Below are 16,695 nucleotides of genomic sequence, written 5' to 3'. Positions count from 1 at the left end.
ATTGTGTTCGAGGCGCTCGGTGTGGGGAGAACGCTGAGGGTGCTGCCTGTTGGGGAGGCCCCGGTGGTGGCAGGTCTGGAGAGCCAGCAGACAGTCCTCGCGTGCCACAGTGGGACCCACTGTTTCTTTGTTACCCATTCTTAAGTGTACAGCTCAGTGGCATTAAGTACGTTCACATTGTGGTTGAGCAGCCATCCCCACTGCCCGTCTCTAGAACTTTCTCATTCCCTCCAACTGAAACTCTGTCCCCGCTCAGCACTGGCCCCTAGGTCCCTCTCCCGCAGTCCCTGGTACCCGCCATCCAGTCTACCGCTTTGGCTAGAGCTCCTCCAGGGCCCTCATATACATGGAATCACACAGTATTTGTCCTTTTGTGCTGGCTTTTTCACCTGACATCATGTCCTCAGGGTTCCTCCGTGTCATTTCAGGTGTCAGGATGTCCTTCCTTTTTAAGACTGAATCACCTTCCACTGTACGCACGAGCCGGTGGTGTTTATCCGTTCACCCAGCTGATGGATATCTGGGCGGATGCGTCCCTTTTTCTTAGTGGTGACAGGTGGATGGTTCTATCCATATTCACATAGAAAGGTATTGGGGTTGAGAGCCTAGCTTTGGTCAAAGCAGGGTTTGGGACAGCAGGGCTGTGGAATTCCTTTGGGCAGGAGGGGAGCCGTTGCCGGGGGGAGCGCGGTGTAAGTGGTGTTTGGCAGGCCATCCTGGCCCCATTGCCATCCTTCGTGCCTCTCCTTCCCTTGCGCTGAGACGGGGAGGGGCCGAGGGGCTGAGACACGGGAGGAGGAAGTGAGAAGGGGGCTGAGGCCAGGAACCTGTTAGAGATGGGCCCTCATCTTTTCGAGGGAGCAGAGGGAGGGTCACTGCCTCTGCAGATGCAGAGAGAGACGCTCAGAAAGGCCAAGAGCTTCCCCTGGAGTGGCTCAGGTGGTAAGTGAGAGAGCAGGGCTTGGTGCTCCCGTCACCCCAGTGTCACCCCAGTGGCTCTCATCAGCTCTGTGAAGCCTGCCTGCCTCCTGCTTGGCCCCGACTCAGGTGGGTCAGGCTCTGAGCAGGGGGACTGGAAGCCGCTCCCTCGGCAGACTCTGGTGACTGACCCAGCCCCCACGGCACCTGTCCTCCGAGGGAGTACACATCCTGCTGGGCTCCAGACGCTGGCTTATCCCATCTCGTCTTACAGGCCGCGGCTGAGCCAGGGCAGGGCCTCGCAGGCATTGATGGGGGCTCTCAGCAGAGTGGAGCGGCCCAGCTGGGAGGTATCCATGACCCTGGGCTCAGTGCCTGTGGGGGAAGGGACCAGCAGCCTGGCTGACCCAGGCCTGTCTCCCTCAGGCTGCTCACCACCCCCTTCCCTTGGGGACCCGTCTTGAGCCCTGGGCAGGAGCCCTGGACCTCCTCCTCCCCCACGCCTATATCCAGAGCCCTCAGCTGGTTTCTGGGTGGGCAGCGGGCCGTGGGCAGGAAGAGCACACTGCCCAGAGGAGGAAGAGCCCCAGGGACTCTGAGGACGGGATCAGGCCTGTTCCCCACCCACCCTGCACACCCGGACCAGGGCCAGGCAACACGCAGATGACAGATGAGCACTGAGGCCCCCACGCCTGTGCACCGGCTCCTGGGCCAGGGCTGCCAGTCCTCCCAACTCATGCAGCATTGGTTTTGCCCTGTCACGCCATGCCCCTCTCCCTGGCACTGCCAGGATGGTCATTCTGATCTCACCCAGCCTGGCTTTGGCCCCGGGGGCAGGTGGTGCGAGGTGAGCGTGGCTCCCTCTGGCCTGGGCGGCCTCGCTCCGCTGCTGCTGCTGCTGCTGCTGCTGCTGCTGCTGCTGCTGCTGCTGCTGCTGCTGCCCACAGGCTAGGGCTCTCTCTGTCTTGCTCTGGGCAACTCCCCCTCTTCCCGCCTGGCCCCTGGCCCGAATCTCCCAAGTCTGCCTCTCCTCTCCTCTCTCCCTTGTCTCCCTGGGAGCCTCGTGGCCCATAAACCAGTGACACTTATGTTGTATATGGCCAGTCCGTTGAAGGCTGGGGTATCTTGGAAGCTTTCTGGAAGGAAATGCAGCTTGGCTGGGTGGAGGAGGGCAGGGGAGAGTGAGCCGTGACTCACAGGTGGGGCTTTGCCTGGTGGGCTTGGGGGGATCTGGGCAATGCCCTGTGATAAGGGACACCAGAGGCGAATCACTCAGATGACAAGGGGCAGAGCAGAGGCTGCACGCAGGCTGGTCTCTTGTCACTGAGGCGATGGGATGGGTCAGGGAGCCGCCTCCGAGCTTCTCCTACCCGACTCCTTGCCCTTGTTCCTGCCTTCTCCGCTGCCCTCTGCTTCGTCAGCTGTGCTGTTTCTCCCTCTCCTGGCCTGGACCCCTGGCATCCTGCTTAGCGAGGCCTGATGACCTGAGTCTCCATCCGCGTCCACTCTGTCCAGTGGCCTGTGTGACCTTAGCAGGTCGTTTACCTCTTCTGAGCTTCGGTTTCCCCATTTGAAGAATGGGGCACTGATAGTACTACCTTTGGGTTTTTTTTTTTTTGGCTTTTTCTAGGGCCGCTCCCACGGCATGTGGAGGTTCCCAGGCTAGGGGTCGAATCGGAGCCTACGCCAGAGCCACAGCAATGCAGGATCTGAGCTGCGTCTGTGACCTACGCCACAGCTCACTGCAACGCCGGATCCTTTAACCCACTGAGCAAGGCCAGGGATCGAACCTGCAACCTCATGGTTCCTAGTCAGATTCGTTAACCAATGCGCCACGATGGGAACTCTGGGGTTGGTTTTAATTATGTATTTCTTATTTTATTGGGGGAAAATATACATAAAATTCACCCTTGTGACCCTTCGCACGTGCACAGTTCATTGGCATTAAGTACATTCCCAGTGCGTGGCCGTCACTACCATCATCTCCAAACCCTTAGTTCTTCCCAACAGAAACTGTATCCCCCACTCCCTTCTCCCTCCAGGCCCCCGTGGCCTCTAATCTACTCTCTGTCTTTGTGAACTTGCCTCTTCTGGCTTCATCACGATGGTGGAGTCTACAGTACTTGTTCTTCTGTGTCTGGGTGGGTTTTCTTAGGACAATGTCTTCAAGGTTCATCCACATTGTAGACGATGTCAGACCTTCGTTCTTCTCTTTTTCGTAGCTGAATAATATTTCCATCGTATACACCACCTTTTGTTGATCTGTTTCTCTACTGATGTTCTTGCGGGTTTTCTGCCTTTTGGCTGTTGTGGGGAGTGCTGCTGTGAACACGGGTGTGTAAGTATTGGTCTCTTTCAATTCTTTGGGGTGTCTACCTAGAGGTGGGATTGCTGGACCACATGGTAATTCTCTTTAAATTTTTGAGGAACTACCAGACTGTCTCCCACAAATGGCTGGACCATTTTCCATTCTGCTGGCAACGTACAAGTGTTTTAATTTCTTCACATCCTCACCAACACTTTATGTTCCACTTTTTACCAGGAGCTGTTCTAGTGGGTGTGAGGTGGTATCTCACAGTTTGATTTGCATTTCCCTAAGGATAGTGAGGTCGAGCATCTTTTCATGTAGTTGGAAGAAATCAGTATCTTTAGTGTGGCTGCTGGGACAGAGGGGAGAGGTGCCCAGTGAGCAGCCTGGAGCTTCGGGGCTCAACTTTATCCCTGCCCTCGAGAAGCTCAAATGACTTGAGCCCATGAAGGCACAGACCTTGTGCACCAGGCTTGGAGGCGAGAATGGGCACGCCCACCTGGGTGGGGACAGGAGCGAGGAAGAGGAAGAGCAGTGGCCTTGCACATGGGGTAGGATTTCATCAGAAGCCTCAGCCCTCCAGGGACAATGGCTGTAACAGCTCAGATGTCAGGCTTGAAGTTTTTTCCTCCACAAATAGCCTCCTCCTCCAGCTGCAGGTGTTTATGGTTTCAGCTGATCCCTGGCCAGAGAGGCCCTCAGGCCAGGCCATGGGCAATAGGGCGGGCTGGCCTTCTCTCCCCAGGCCCCAGCTCCTGTAAAGGGCGCTCTCCCTGAGGCCTCTGTAAAGATCTACCTGTGGGGGAAGTCCTGCCCTTTCAACTTTACAAACTACTAGTTAGTTCTAACAGTACCTTATCAGCAATACCGGCAAGATCAACTGCCTTTGTTGACCCTTATGCATAAACATGTGATATGTTTCCTGCCCAGGGGGGAATGAGACACAGAAAAACCTGTCCCAGATAGGATTTTGCAAATGGGATAACAATTTTTCTGCTGGTGTGCAACTGAGGAACAGCTTGGGGTAGCTGGCGGGACAAGTGTGACACTGGGTGTGGGGTTCAGAGAACATGCTGGTCACTCTGTGTGGACTCTGCATTGGGAGTGCCCCACCTTTAGCCTGAGGATCTGTCAGCTGTCCTCACCCATGGTCGGGTGGGGCTGGGGGTCTATGGACACATGTCCTCTGATGGAAGAGCCACAGTCTGGGAGGGCATCCTTTCCATCCCCACCAGACCACCTGCCGCACTGCCTCCGACTAGCCTCCACCATGTCCAAGCTGGGCTCCTGCTTCCCCAGCCATGATCTCAACCACCAGAGGGGAAGGGACCTGGGATTATACAGCTGGTGGCGGAGCTGGGACAGGGATACAGGTCTCCTGCCTTCCCACCAACTCAGCTGGATTTTCTCCTAGTGTCCTCCTGCTCTTGCTCTTCTTTGCTTACCTTCACTGTGGCTTCAGGGCTCTACACACTGTCTGCATCTCTCTGCATCTACCGCTGGCTCTGTGGGCCTCCTGGTGTCTCCATCATCCAGGATACACTGGCTCCCACTGCGCTGGGTACCACTTTCCAGAAGAGTGAAAACAGGTGGGCAGTCCAGATAGTTGGCTCTCCCTGCAGGGCCTGGCCAGGGTCAGGACAAGGGGGCCATGAAACATCACTAAGAATTTACTTTACACAAAGACTCAGGGAATCAGGGCCCGGAGACTGGTCCAGAGGGCTGGAGCAAAATAGTCTCTGGCAGAGGAAGCTCCAGCCCAGCCAGGGGAGGCATCCATGGGAAAAAGCAGCCATTGTGAAGCAATGGGTGTGGCCTTAGAAACGGATGTTCCTGTGGCTTTGGGACGGCAACAAACCGTGTAGCTTTGAATAAGTCACTTCCCCTCTCTGGTTTCTTCTTGCTTAGGCCAGCTAGGACCTCTGGGGTGAGCTGGTCCATCACCTCAATCCAATGTTATAGAGAATTAATACTGCAAGAGTTAAGAGATGGTATCTATGCATCCCCGTTGTGCCTCAGCGGGTTAAGAACTGGATTAGTATCCATGAAGATGCAAGTTGGATCCCTGGCCTTGCTCAGTGGGTTAAGGATCCAGCGTTGCAGATGCAATTTGAATCTAGAGTTGTGGCTACAGCTCTGATTCAACCCCTGGCCTGGGAACTTCCATATACCATAGGTACGGCCCTGAAAAAGGAAAAGGAAAAAAAAAAAGAAGAGAGAGAGATGAGCTCTAGAACCAGACAGCCTGGGTTTGAATCTCAACCCCTGCTGGCCTGTGACTTTGAACTAGTTCTAAACCTCTCTGTTCTTGGAATTCCCCGTGGATAATGAAGGTGATAGTACCTGCTTCATGAGCTTTTGTGCAGATTGAAAGTGTGAATGCAGAGAAAGCTGTCCCAGTATTATATTTGCATTTTGTTCAGGTGCCTGCAAGTTCGCAATAAATGTTCATTATTGTCACTATATTGTATCATGAAAGTGAAAGAAACTACAGCAGTTCCCTATGTCTGTATAAGGCCTGGATTAGATGCCAGCTGGTCTGGAGGGAGCAGAATGGCTGGGCTGGACCTGAGGTAGCAGGAAGGAAGCTGTGTGCCTCTCTTGACTCCACCCACCCAGAGAATCCCAGCCTTCCGCTGCTGGCATTGTCTCTGAGGAGCAGAACGAGCCTGGCTGGGGTAATGGCCTGAGATGAGCCCGCAAGGGGAGAGGAGACACACACTTGGAAAGTACAGAGCCATTGGAGCCAGCCTTGGACCCCTTGGGTCTGGCTCCTGTGGCCCTACCACTAGCCTCTTGCCCAGGGCCGGGATGGCCTGTCTGGAGGCAGAGCTTCTGAAGCCTGTGGCAGAGACACGCGCTGGACGGGTCTCCATCTTCATGACCTGGGGGGTCATCTGTGATGCACAGAGTAAGGGTCTCAGCTGAGGGTGGGCAGGGGCCTCCCAGCTGCTGTTCAGCACGTGCTATAGAGGATGCGTCATTGCGTCTGGACTAGGAGGCCTGCCCGGTCTGGGGGTGGACCTCCCGCTGACCCAGCTCCTTCTCTGTGCCAGGCCCTGTGCCACTGCCAGGTGACTGAACCAGGACTCAAACCCAGGCATCGTCCTAGATCCGGGTAGTCCGTCTGGGTGGGATTTTCTTGCCTCAGTTTCTCCATCTGCCTGCCCTTCTATGGGGGGCGGCTTTCCTGTGACATTGGTAAGCCTGGCTCTTCAGGCCTGTCACTTACGTGGGCCCCCTCAGGTACCTGAACGTTTTATTTTTTTTATTGTTTATTTTTTAATTTTCAATTTTTTTTTTTTTGTCTTTTCAGGGCTGCAGGTGTGGCATATGGAAGTTCCCAGGGTAGGGTCAAATTGGAGCTGTAGCTGCCGGCCTACACCACGGCCACAGCAACGTGGATTCCAAGTCAGGTCCGCAACCTATATCACAGCTTGAGGCAACACTGGATCCTTAAACCACTGAACTGGGCCAGGGATTGAAGCCGTGTCCTCATGGATACCCGTTGGGTTTGTTATCACTGAGCCACAACAGGAGCTCTTTTATTTTTAATGAAAAATTTTAAGGTAGCTTTAATGAAGTATAATTGACATACAATAAACTATACATATTTGAAGTGGACACTTTGGTAATGACTGTGTACACCTATGGGGCCATCACCATGGCAAGAGTGTGAACCCATCCAGCAATCCCCAAGAGGCCTTCACCTAATTTTGCATTTGTGTTTTTAATTCTTTTTCTCAAAGAGAGCCTCCCCATTTTTAGGTGTTCTAGGCTCTACTGAAATCTGGATTTGTTCCTGTAGAGAGGAGCACAAACGAGAGCAGGATAAGAAAGTACCGGGAGGGCGTTCCCTTGCAATGTGATGGGTTAAGGATCTAGTGTTGTCACTGCAGTGGCCCGGGTTTGATCCCTGTTCAGAGAATTTCCACAGACTATGGGCACGGCCAAAAAAAGGACAGCACCAGGAGTTCCCCGGTGGTCTAGTGGTGGGGATTTGGTACTTTGACTGCTGCAGTCTGGGTTCAGTCCCTGGTCTGGGAACTGAGAACCCATTCAAAGCCATTGCATGCTCTGGCCACCCCCACCCCCAATTTTTTTGGAAAAGGTCATCTTAAAAAAAAAAACTGAGGGAGTTCCCGTCATGGCGCAGTGGTTAACGAATCTGACTAGGAACCATGAGGTTGCGGGTTCGATCCCTGGCCTTGCTCAGTGGGTTAAGGATCTGGCGTTGCCATGAGCTGTGATGTAGGTCGCAGACGCGGCTCGGATCCTGCGTTGCTGTGGCTGGGGCGTAGGCCGGCAGCCCTAGCCCGAGAACCTCCATATGCTGTGACAGCGGCCCAAGAAATAGTAAAAAGACAAAAAAAAACAAAAAAACAAAAAAACAAAAACTGAGGGACTTGCCATTGTGGTGCCGTCAAAATGAATCCAACTAGTACCTATGATGATGTGGGTTTGATCCCTGGCCCCACCTAGTGGGATAAGGATCCAGCGTTGCTGTGAGCTGTGGTGTAAGCCAGCAGCTGCAGCTCCAATTTTTTTTTTTTTTTTGTCTTTTTAGGGCTGCACCTGTGGCATATGGAGGTTCCTAGGCTAGGGGTCGAATCAGAGCTGTAGCCGCTGGCCTATACAACAGCTCACAACAACACTGGGTCCTTAACCCACCGAGCGAGGCCAGGGATCAAACCTGCAACCTCATGGTTCCTAGTCGGGTTCATTTCTGCTGCACCATGACGGGAACTCCAGCAGCTCCAATTTGACCCCTAGCCTGGGAACTTCCATATCCTGCAGGTGCTGCCCTAAAAAGCAAAAAAAAAAAGAAAAAGAAAAGAAAGCACTTTGGAGATTGGAGATTTCGTTGGACTAATTGGAAGTGAAAGGTTATTTGCACCTAAACTTACAAATTTCTCTTAGAATATTACCAACATCTAATCACTCATTCTCTTTTCATTCATTTAGCAAATATTTATCAAACATGCACTATGTGCTGGTTGGAGAGGGGCTGAGCTGGTGGACAGATCTTGTGGGGGCCCCCAGGCTATTATAGGAGCTCAGATACTTTCAAGGGAGGGAGGAGGGAAGCTATTGGGGGGGGGTATTGAGTTTTAACAGGATCCCTGTGGCTGCTGTGTTGATAATAGACTGAAATTGGGGAATCCAGGCAGGAAGTTCTTACCACCATCTCACCAGGTAGGGTGGTACCTGGGACTCCGGAGGGGGAAGTGATGAGAAGTGGCTGGATTCTGACCTCGGTTTTGAAAACAGCCATCAGCTTTCTGGGAGTTCCTGTTGTGGCTCAGCAGGTTATAAACCCAACTAGTATCCATGAGGTTGCGAGTTTGATCCCTGGGCTCGCTCATTGGGTGAAAGACCCAGTGTTGCCGTGAGCTGTGGTGTAGGTCGCAGACACAGCTCAGATCTGATGTTGCTGCGGCTATGGTGTAGGCTGGCAGCTGCAGCTTTGATTCCACCCCTAGCCTGGGAACCTCCATATGCCATGAGTGCAGTTCTGAAAAGACCAAAAAAAAAAAAAGGGGGGGGGGGATGAAAGAAAGAAAAAAAAGACAACAGCCATCTATTTCACTGGCAGACTCATTCATTCATTTGATGAATAGGTGCCAGGTCCTGGGAGTGCAGACCTGAAGGTGCACACGGTCCCTTCCTTTCTCTGAGGTGCCTAGAATCTAGAAGGAAGAGACACAAGAGTGGTGGGCTCTTGCCGGCCACATGGTGTGGGCTAGAGCAGCACCAGAGCCTGATCCTGGCTGGTGTCTAAGGAGCCTCTGACCAAAGTGTCCCCATCCATCCCCGTCCCACCAGCTTCCCCACCACTGGCACCAGGCGTCTCCAGCCCACCCAGAGTACCACGTCTGCCAGCACCATCATCTGCCTCTGGGTCGCAGGGACCCTCCTCCCCGCCCTGCCCTTTGCAGGACTGTGGGGCTGGACCACTCACGTGGGCCTGGAACATGTTTGTTTTACAGACAAGGAGGCTGAACCATAGACAGCTGTCACTTGAGTCAAAGTTCAGGTCTGTCTCCAAAGTCTGTGCAATTCAGACACATTTGAATGAAAAAGCCTATGGTTGTTGGGGCCCAGGTTTAAGAAGAGAAGGCCTTGGGAGGGTCCAGAGGGAAGTGCCTGGCTGGGGTCCCAGGACTTGTTTGTGGAGCTGCCGCCCCAACTCCCAGTCTGGTGACCACTTTTAGTCGCCGCTGGTGATGCTTAGACTCTGGGTCCGTGAAAGCGGCCTTTGTAGCTACAGCGTGAGCACCTCTAGTTAGATGCAGGGGAGCTGTTGCATGTTCATTGGATGCCTGCGGGAAGCCTTTCCTTGGCAAGTTTTGAAAGAGGTATCGTGCTGGCTCGCGAGTCTAGGGGCACACCAGCCCACAGACCTGTCCCTGGGGTCTGGGCTCCCATCTTTCCCTCCTTGACACAGGATCCATGCTCCCAGGCTAGCAAGTCCTTCTGGCAGACCAGACCTCCCAAGGGTGGCCTCTTAATTCAGCCTTGGCAGTGGGGAAAGGTCAGCTGGGGGGCCCGCGTGGCCTTGGCTGTGCTCTCTGGATATAACCCAGGTGGCCGACGGCCCACTTGTCTCGCCTGCCCCTACATCAGCAGCTTCCTCTCGCCTCGCCCTTCAGGCTCAGCAAGGCCCCTGGGCCTGGAGGCGGGGAAAAGAAGTAATAACTTCTGCTCAGACCCTCCTGCCCTCCCTCTCCCCACCAGTGCCCTTCTCTCTGGCCTAGTCCTACCAGTGGGCATTGCAGCTCAAGGCTTACCCGACCGCCCAGTCCTCTGAGCAGGCAGCATGGCCCCATCTGACGAGTGCCCTGCCTGGGCCATCAGGTGGGCACACACCTCTCCTTGGCTGGGTGGTGCCCTCTGGTCTTGACCTCACAGTAAGAAAGGATGTGGGGACCCCATGGTTCTGTGGGATCTTGCAGTGTCATCTCTAAGAGGCTGGGCCCGCAGCAAGCGTGCATGTGACCTGGTGACCGTCGGTCGAGCCAGAGCGTGGAGATATGGTTGGCTGGGTTTCCTGGATCTGGGTTAGGGGTTGGTCTCAGGTTCTTCTCTGGAGTCACTCCATCTTCTCAGCACTTGCATGCGCCAGCCCCCCACCCACCCACCTGCCCCCATGTCCCCTGCTGTCCACAGATAGTACAGGCATCCTGTAAGGTCCTGCTGTTAATGGAGGTGACGGGGACTGTGGAAGCTGCCTGGGTGGAAGGACCAAGGCCAGGCTCTTCCCTGCAGCCCCCCCAGCGAGCAGAGGCCCCAAGAGGAGGCGAGGGCAGAGGCCACTGATGGGGAGGCTCCAGGAGGGCTTCTTGATCTGTGTGCTCCTGCCCAGAGTCCCATGGCCCTGTCACCTTGCTCTCAGGTTACTAGTCCCCCAGCAAGGCCTCCTCTCGCTGCTGGGAGATCCCTAACTCTGAGGAGGGCACGAGGGAACCTCTAGAATCCTCACCCCAAGAAGGAAGGGGCCTCAGGTCCTCCACTCGCCTGGCTCTGTCCTTGTCCACCCGCTGAGAGGCTGTTGGTGTCTCTGCAGGTCGGAATGAGCTGATCGCCCGCTACATCAAGCTCCGCACTGGAAAGACCCGCACCAGGAAGCAGGTGGGCCCTGGGGCAGGTTCCCTGGTGCTGGCTGGCTCCCAAGGTGGGCCAGGCCCTTTGCAGGATGGGGTGTGGGCTCTGGGAACCCGCTGGGGAAGGGGTTCTCTGCTGGGTATGCCCCAGACGGTCAGTTTCCCTGGGGTCCCTGCTGCCATCCCTTGGGAGAGACCCCTCCTCACCCTTCTCCAGGTCAGCAGAAGGGCTTCAGTTTGTGTAGCTGGGGGAGGCGGGACTGAGGGCCCATCAGTCACTGGCCCTTTCATTCATTCATTCAGCCCATGATGCGGTGGGGGCTGTGATGTGGATGGGGGGCCTGGGGTCGGGGAGGTAGGAATAGGAACCCCTCTTCCTGCCACAGGTGTCCAGCCACATCCAGGTGCTGGCTCGGCGAAAAGCCCGTGAGATCCAGGCCAAGCTAAAGGTAAGGCAAAGGCAGCGGTGCAAAGGAGAGCCCGCGGCACGGTGGGGACGGTCCCCGGGAGTTGGGGCTCTTTTTGCAGTAGGAAAAGTCTTCCCTTGGGTTCGAGGGCTGACACTTGCCCATGGAGCCAGTGCACTTCTTGGTGCTGAGGAAAGGGGGGTGGAAGGGGCGTCAGTGCTGAAGGACATTGGCTGGGAGGTGTGTGTGTGTGTGTGTGTGTGTGTGTGTGTGTGTGTGTGGTATGTGTGTGTGGTGTGTGGTGTGTGTGTATGGCCAGGCTGTGTGTGTGTGTGTGTGTGTGTGTGTGTGTGTGTGTGTGTGTGTGGTATGTGTGTGTGGTGTGTGGTGTGTGTGTATGGCCAGGCTCACAGTACCATCCTGGGAGGCACAGGCCCATCCCCTGCTGTGCTTCCTCCCCCCTGCAGCTCAGAGGGTCAGTGCACACCCCGAATCGCCTGGCTGGGAGCAGTAGCAGGATGGCCCTCCAGAGCCCATTCTTGGAGGACCACGTGTGGAAGCCCTGCCTTGGGGTGCGGTTCTGTGCTGGGGGCAGGGCTAGTGGAATTCCTTCCTGCCCTGCTCTCTGGGACTGGTGCTCCCCTCCCTGGATCAGCCCCGCCTTGCAGGGCTATCTGCCAACAAGTGACTACTGTGGGGGGGGCAGCCACAGGCCTTAGGCTGCGGGGACCCTGGAGCGAGGGGCCCTTGGGTGTGAACATTTAGGGGGTGCGTGCTCCCCATCACGGAGGAGGTAACAGCAGAGTCTGTGGCTCCTTGGCAGGAGGAGCCACACCGGGGGCTTGGACCAGAACCAGTAAATCCAAGAACAACTTTTCAAACAGCGGAAGCCCTTTCGTTTTTCACCCAGATTAAATAGCACCCCGAGCTGTTGTCAGAGGAGCCACTCTGGTCAAAGCTAGAATGGCCAAGAGCAGGCTAGGGACCCCTCTTCCGAGTCACTTCTCAGTCTCCACGACCCTTGAACCTGAAAGCATCGTCAGAAACCAGTTTAAAAGGCCCTGGACTAGAGGACCATAGAGGGCCCATCCGGGCCCTGGGTCCGTGACCCTGACATTGGAGGCCCCAAATGCATGGTGGGAACTCCCCGAAAACTGTCTCCCCCATCCCCGCCCGCCCACTCAACTCCATTCTTCCTGCATCAGCCCAGCTGCCCCTGCCCCACAGCTGTGGCCCAGCCCTTTCTCCCTTGTCCCGGGACAGCTGGCAGGCCCGCAGCTGCTGGGCCCTCCCTCTCAGGCTGGCACTTGTACCCAGACACCCCAGGCCCAGAGTCTACTTGCTCCTCGTTCCCTTCTCTGGTCCTCCTGTGACTCACTGGGGCCTGGCAGGGGCCCAGATGGAGAGCAAAACATCCAGGGTCCTGCTTAGAGCCATTATTTCCCTTGAGTTCCAGGAATAGCCTTCAGCTGCCGGATAGGTTTCAAGGGGAGCCATGAACCCCTTCAATAATAAGCGGATATTCATGTCTATGCATTTTTTTTTTTTTTTTTTTTTGAGACGATTGGTCTGGGGATTTTGTCTTACTCTCAAAGGGGGTTAAGCTCCTGGTGGATGGCGAGGTCAGGTAGAAATCCTCGGGTCACAGGCCTGCTCTGGCCTGGCTCTGCCCTAGGCCTTGGGCACCTGGCCAGGTCAGTCACCTGCCTCAGGCTCCATTCAGCTTCCCCGTCTATAAAATAACAGGTTAAGCAAGGTGGTGACTGAGGACCCCTCCAGCCTCAAAATTCAGTAGCCTTGTCACTGATGTCACTGCCCACTCCCACCTGATTTCTGTCCCACACCCCGAAGCCCGGCCCTTTCATTTAGCCCGGCCACGGGGAAGGGACGCAGTTGCTGATGCTGAGAGTTGGAGCTCTCTGCCTTCACGATGCAGTTGTAAACAGGGGTCTGTGGGCTTTCTGGGGCGCAGCCTGCCGCCCCATCTGTGTCCTGGAGACAGAAGCCCTGGGCGTGTATGGCTTCTTCCTCCTGCAAGTGTCAGAGTCCTTAAGAAGAGGCAGTCTGTTGCTTTGGTTGTCAGAGACACCCTGGAGCAAGGCCCAAGTTTGACCCCAGAAGGACAGGGGGTTGAAGGTGCCCCAGGACCTGGCATGGCCTCCTGGGCCTCTGTGGGGACGGTGGGTATGGTCAGATCTGGATGTGCCTCTCCTTGGTTTGCTGGGTCCCCGGGCCAGCAGAGGCTCAGAGGTTATGGGTGTGCCATCCTGGACGGACCTCACCAGGCCTACTGTCACGTGACCACTGTCAACACTCTAGTCCCCTAAATTCTCTGAGCCTCATTTCTTCATCTTCCATTGGGGTTCCTACTCCTACGGGTCCTGGCAGCCTCACAGGAGGGCCGAGAAGTCCAGAATCCTAGCGAGGCAGTGTTCTTTACCTTTCTGGGGCTGTCTCGTGCGCTATGAGTGTAAGGGTCCCTGAGAGGCCGAGTGGACAGTTCCAGCCCCACTGCTGCACCCCACAGGACATGGGGTACACCACCTGGACCCCTTGGGCCTGACACCACCTGATGCCTACCCACCTGGCTGAGCGAAATCATATGCAAAGCCAGCTGTGAAGTGCACAACCCTCCCTCGGCAGTCAGCTTGTTTGTCCCACAGATTTGGGTCCACCAAGTTGATTTTTATTTAAAGGGCAATTTTTTTTTTCCATTAAAAAAAAATTCACCATAGGGAGTTCCCTGGTGGCTCAGTGGGTTAAGGATCTGGCATTGTCACTGCAGCGGCTTGGTTGCTGCTGTGCCGCAGCTTCAATTCCCTGGCCTGGGAACTTCCACATGCCTCGGTCGTGGCCAAAAAAAAAATTCATCATAAAGATAGAATTTCTAATCAGAGCTCCCAAGTTGATATAATCCCACCTGTGAGCCCCAGTAATGTTACCCACACCAGACGGTACTTGCTCTTCAGTCTGTGTGTGTGGTCTTATTTTGGATGAAGACATGATTCCCATTAGGCTTTTTGTTTTCTTCTTCTTTTCTTTTTTTGTCTTTTTAGGGCCGCATCCATGGCATATGGAGGTTCCCAGGCTCAGGGTTGAGTCAGAGCTGCAGCCGCCAACCTACGCCACAGCCACAGCAACACCAGATCCGAGTCTCATCTGCGACCCATACCACAGCTCACAGCAATGCTGGATCCTTAACCTGCTGAGCAAGGCCAGGGATCAAACCCCCACCCTCATGGATGCTTGTCAGATTCATTTCTGCTGCGCCATGATGGGAACTTCCCATTAGGCTTTTTGAAATTGAGAATGTTGGATATTGTCTTAGTAGTTCTTTTTGTCTTTTTTTTTTTTTTTTTTTAACCTTTTCTAGGGCCACACCCACGGCATATGGAGGTTCCCAAGCTAGGGGTCTAATCGGAGCTGTAGCTGCCAGCCTACGCCACAGCCACAGCAATGCGGGATCCGAGCTGCGTCTGCCACCCACACCACAACTCACGGCAACGCCGAATCCTTAACCCACTGAGCAAGGCCAGGGATCGAACCCGCAACCTCATGGTTCTTAGTCGGATTCGTTAACCACTGAGCCACGATGGGAACTCCTGTCTTAGTTCTGAAGACCTTTGGGACTGGGGAACTTAGGATGGGAACCAGTGGCTTATTCAAGTATTAATGAAGTATTGTTACTATTATTATTATAACTAGCTCATACTGGGGATTTGTTCAGAGTCTGTGTGGGGTGAAGCCACTTTGGGGAGGGGGTGGTCTTTGGACCCACAGAGGGCTGATGAACCATATTTCCATTCTGACATGTAGAAGGTTCAGGTGCCCGAGTGCCTGTGGTACAGTGGAGACCACAGGGCAGGGGCCACAGGAGGCCCTCCCCTGTCACTGTCCACGTGACCAAGGATGACCCCTGCTGAACAGATGTCATGCATCATCACCTGTGAGTCTGGTGGGGCGCCAGCCGCCCCTGGTGTGGCGGCGAACAAGGCCTGGGCAGGCCCAGCTTGCAAGTGTCCCCAAGGTTGGTAAATGAAGCTATGGTCCGGCCTCCAGAGTTCCTTTAACCTCTCATGCAGTAGGCAGGACAAGTGTCACCCCCCTTGGCCGGATGAGGAAAGCAACCAGAGATACCGAGTGACTGACTCAGAGGCACAGGACAGGTTCAGAGCCCTGTAGGAACTTGAGCCTGAGCCTGGTCCCCGGGGGGGGGGGGGGCCGAGTCCAGGCTCTGACGTTCTTGTCACCAGCCCGGCCCCCGCCTCCCCTGAGCCTGCGGTGGGGCCCAGCGCTGAGGCCCTCCCTCCAATGTCTCCCCAGGATCAGGCAGCTAAGGACAAGGCCCTGCAGAGCATGGCTACCATGTCGTCCGCCCAGATCATCTCCGCCTCAGCCTTCCACAATAAAATGGCCCTCGCCCGGGGCCCAGGCTACCCGGCAGTCTCAGGGGTAAGTGGGGCTGCCCGGAGCCAGAGGCCACACCACCCTGTCCTTCTCACTCCTCCCCCCGCGAGGCGCCCCAGCACTGGCCGCACCAAAGTCCTCACTTGAGTCCTCTCGGGCCAGGAGAGCCGGGGAAGGAGGGACCAAGGAGCGAGGGGCCACGCAGGTGTTGGAACCCCTTCCTCAGGGCCTTGGCAGCGACACAGGGTGAGGTCACCTGTTGGCCGGCTAGGCCGGTGGCTCTGCAGAGTCGGCCCAGTTTACAGGAGAGGATGCTGAGGCCCCAGGCTCTGGTGCAGCAGCAGCGTGTCCTGAACAGCCCCCGCCTCCCCGCCTCAACCTGCACCCTTAGGTGCACCTCCCAGGTGGAGGGCTGATGTCCAGGAACAGACTTCTCTGGAATTTTAAACTTCTCGGCTCCAGAACTGATCTCTCTGCTGTGACCAGGTTGGTCACGTGCTCAAATAGTCCAGAAAGGCCCCTCCTTCCCAGGGCTGCGTCCTCACAGGGATTCCTAGCCTGCTGGGACTAACGGGACTTCAGGATGTCTCTTTGCACTGGCTCAGGCCCGAGAGGAAGGGGCTGTCGCAGGCCCTGTGCCAGGTGAGGCTTGTGTCCAAGGTTTTTCCAGTTTTTCCAAGCGTGTCCAGAGACCGTTAGTCCAGCAGGGTGTTGAATAGACAGGACAGCAGCCGCAGTGACTGTGCGCAAGTGAGATGGGGGCACTCAGATGTAATTAGGATTCTCTTTTTCTTTGTCTTTTTAGGGCCACACCCACGGCATATGGAGGTTTCCTGGCCAGGGGTCGAATTGGAGTTTTAGCTGCTGGCCTACGCCACAGCCACAGCCACAGCAACTCGGGATCCAAGCCGCATCTGCAACCTACACCACACCTCATAGCAATGCCGGATCCTTAACCCTCGGAGCGAGGCCAGGAATTGAACCTGCATCCTTATGGATGCCAGTCAGGTTCATTAACTGCTGAGCCATAACGGGAACTCCCTAAATAGGA

The 16,695-nt window shown here is 55.4% G+C and overlaps 1 protein-coding gene across 1 annotated transcript in view; it reads left to right on the top strand.

The window, feature by feature from the left end:
- The window catches only part of TEAD4 (TEA domain transcription factor 4), a 64,256-nt gene that overhangs the window by 29,185 nt on the left and 18,376 nt on the right, over positions 1–16,695 (top strand). The window contains exons 4-6 of the mRNA NM_001142666.2: positions 10,794–10,858; positions 11,217–11,279; positions 15,561–15,689. Of these exons, the coding sequence (NP_001136138.1) occupies positions 10,794–10,858; positions 11,217–11,279; positions 15,561–15,689 (257 nt within the window). The remainder of the gene's footprint in view (positions 1–10,793; positions 10,859–11,216; positions 11,280–15,560; positions 15,690–16,695) is intronic.

Source organism: Sus scrofa, chromosome 5 (genome assembly GCF_054392235.1).
Source record: "Sus scrofa isolate SSC_HxYL_T2T_F1_AM1 chromosome 5, Sscrofa_HxYL_maternal_Yorkshire_Landrace_v2.0, whole genome shotgun sequence".
Lineage (NCBI taxonomy): Eukaryota > Metazoa > Chordata > Mammalia > Artiodactyla > Suidae > Sus > Sus scrofa.
This window is presented reverse-complemented; position numbering and strand designations above follow the sequence as displayed.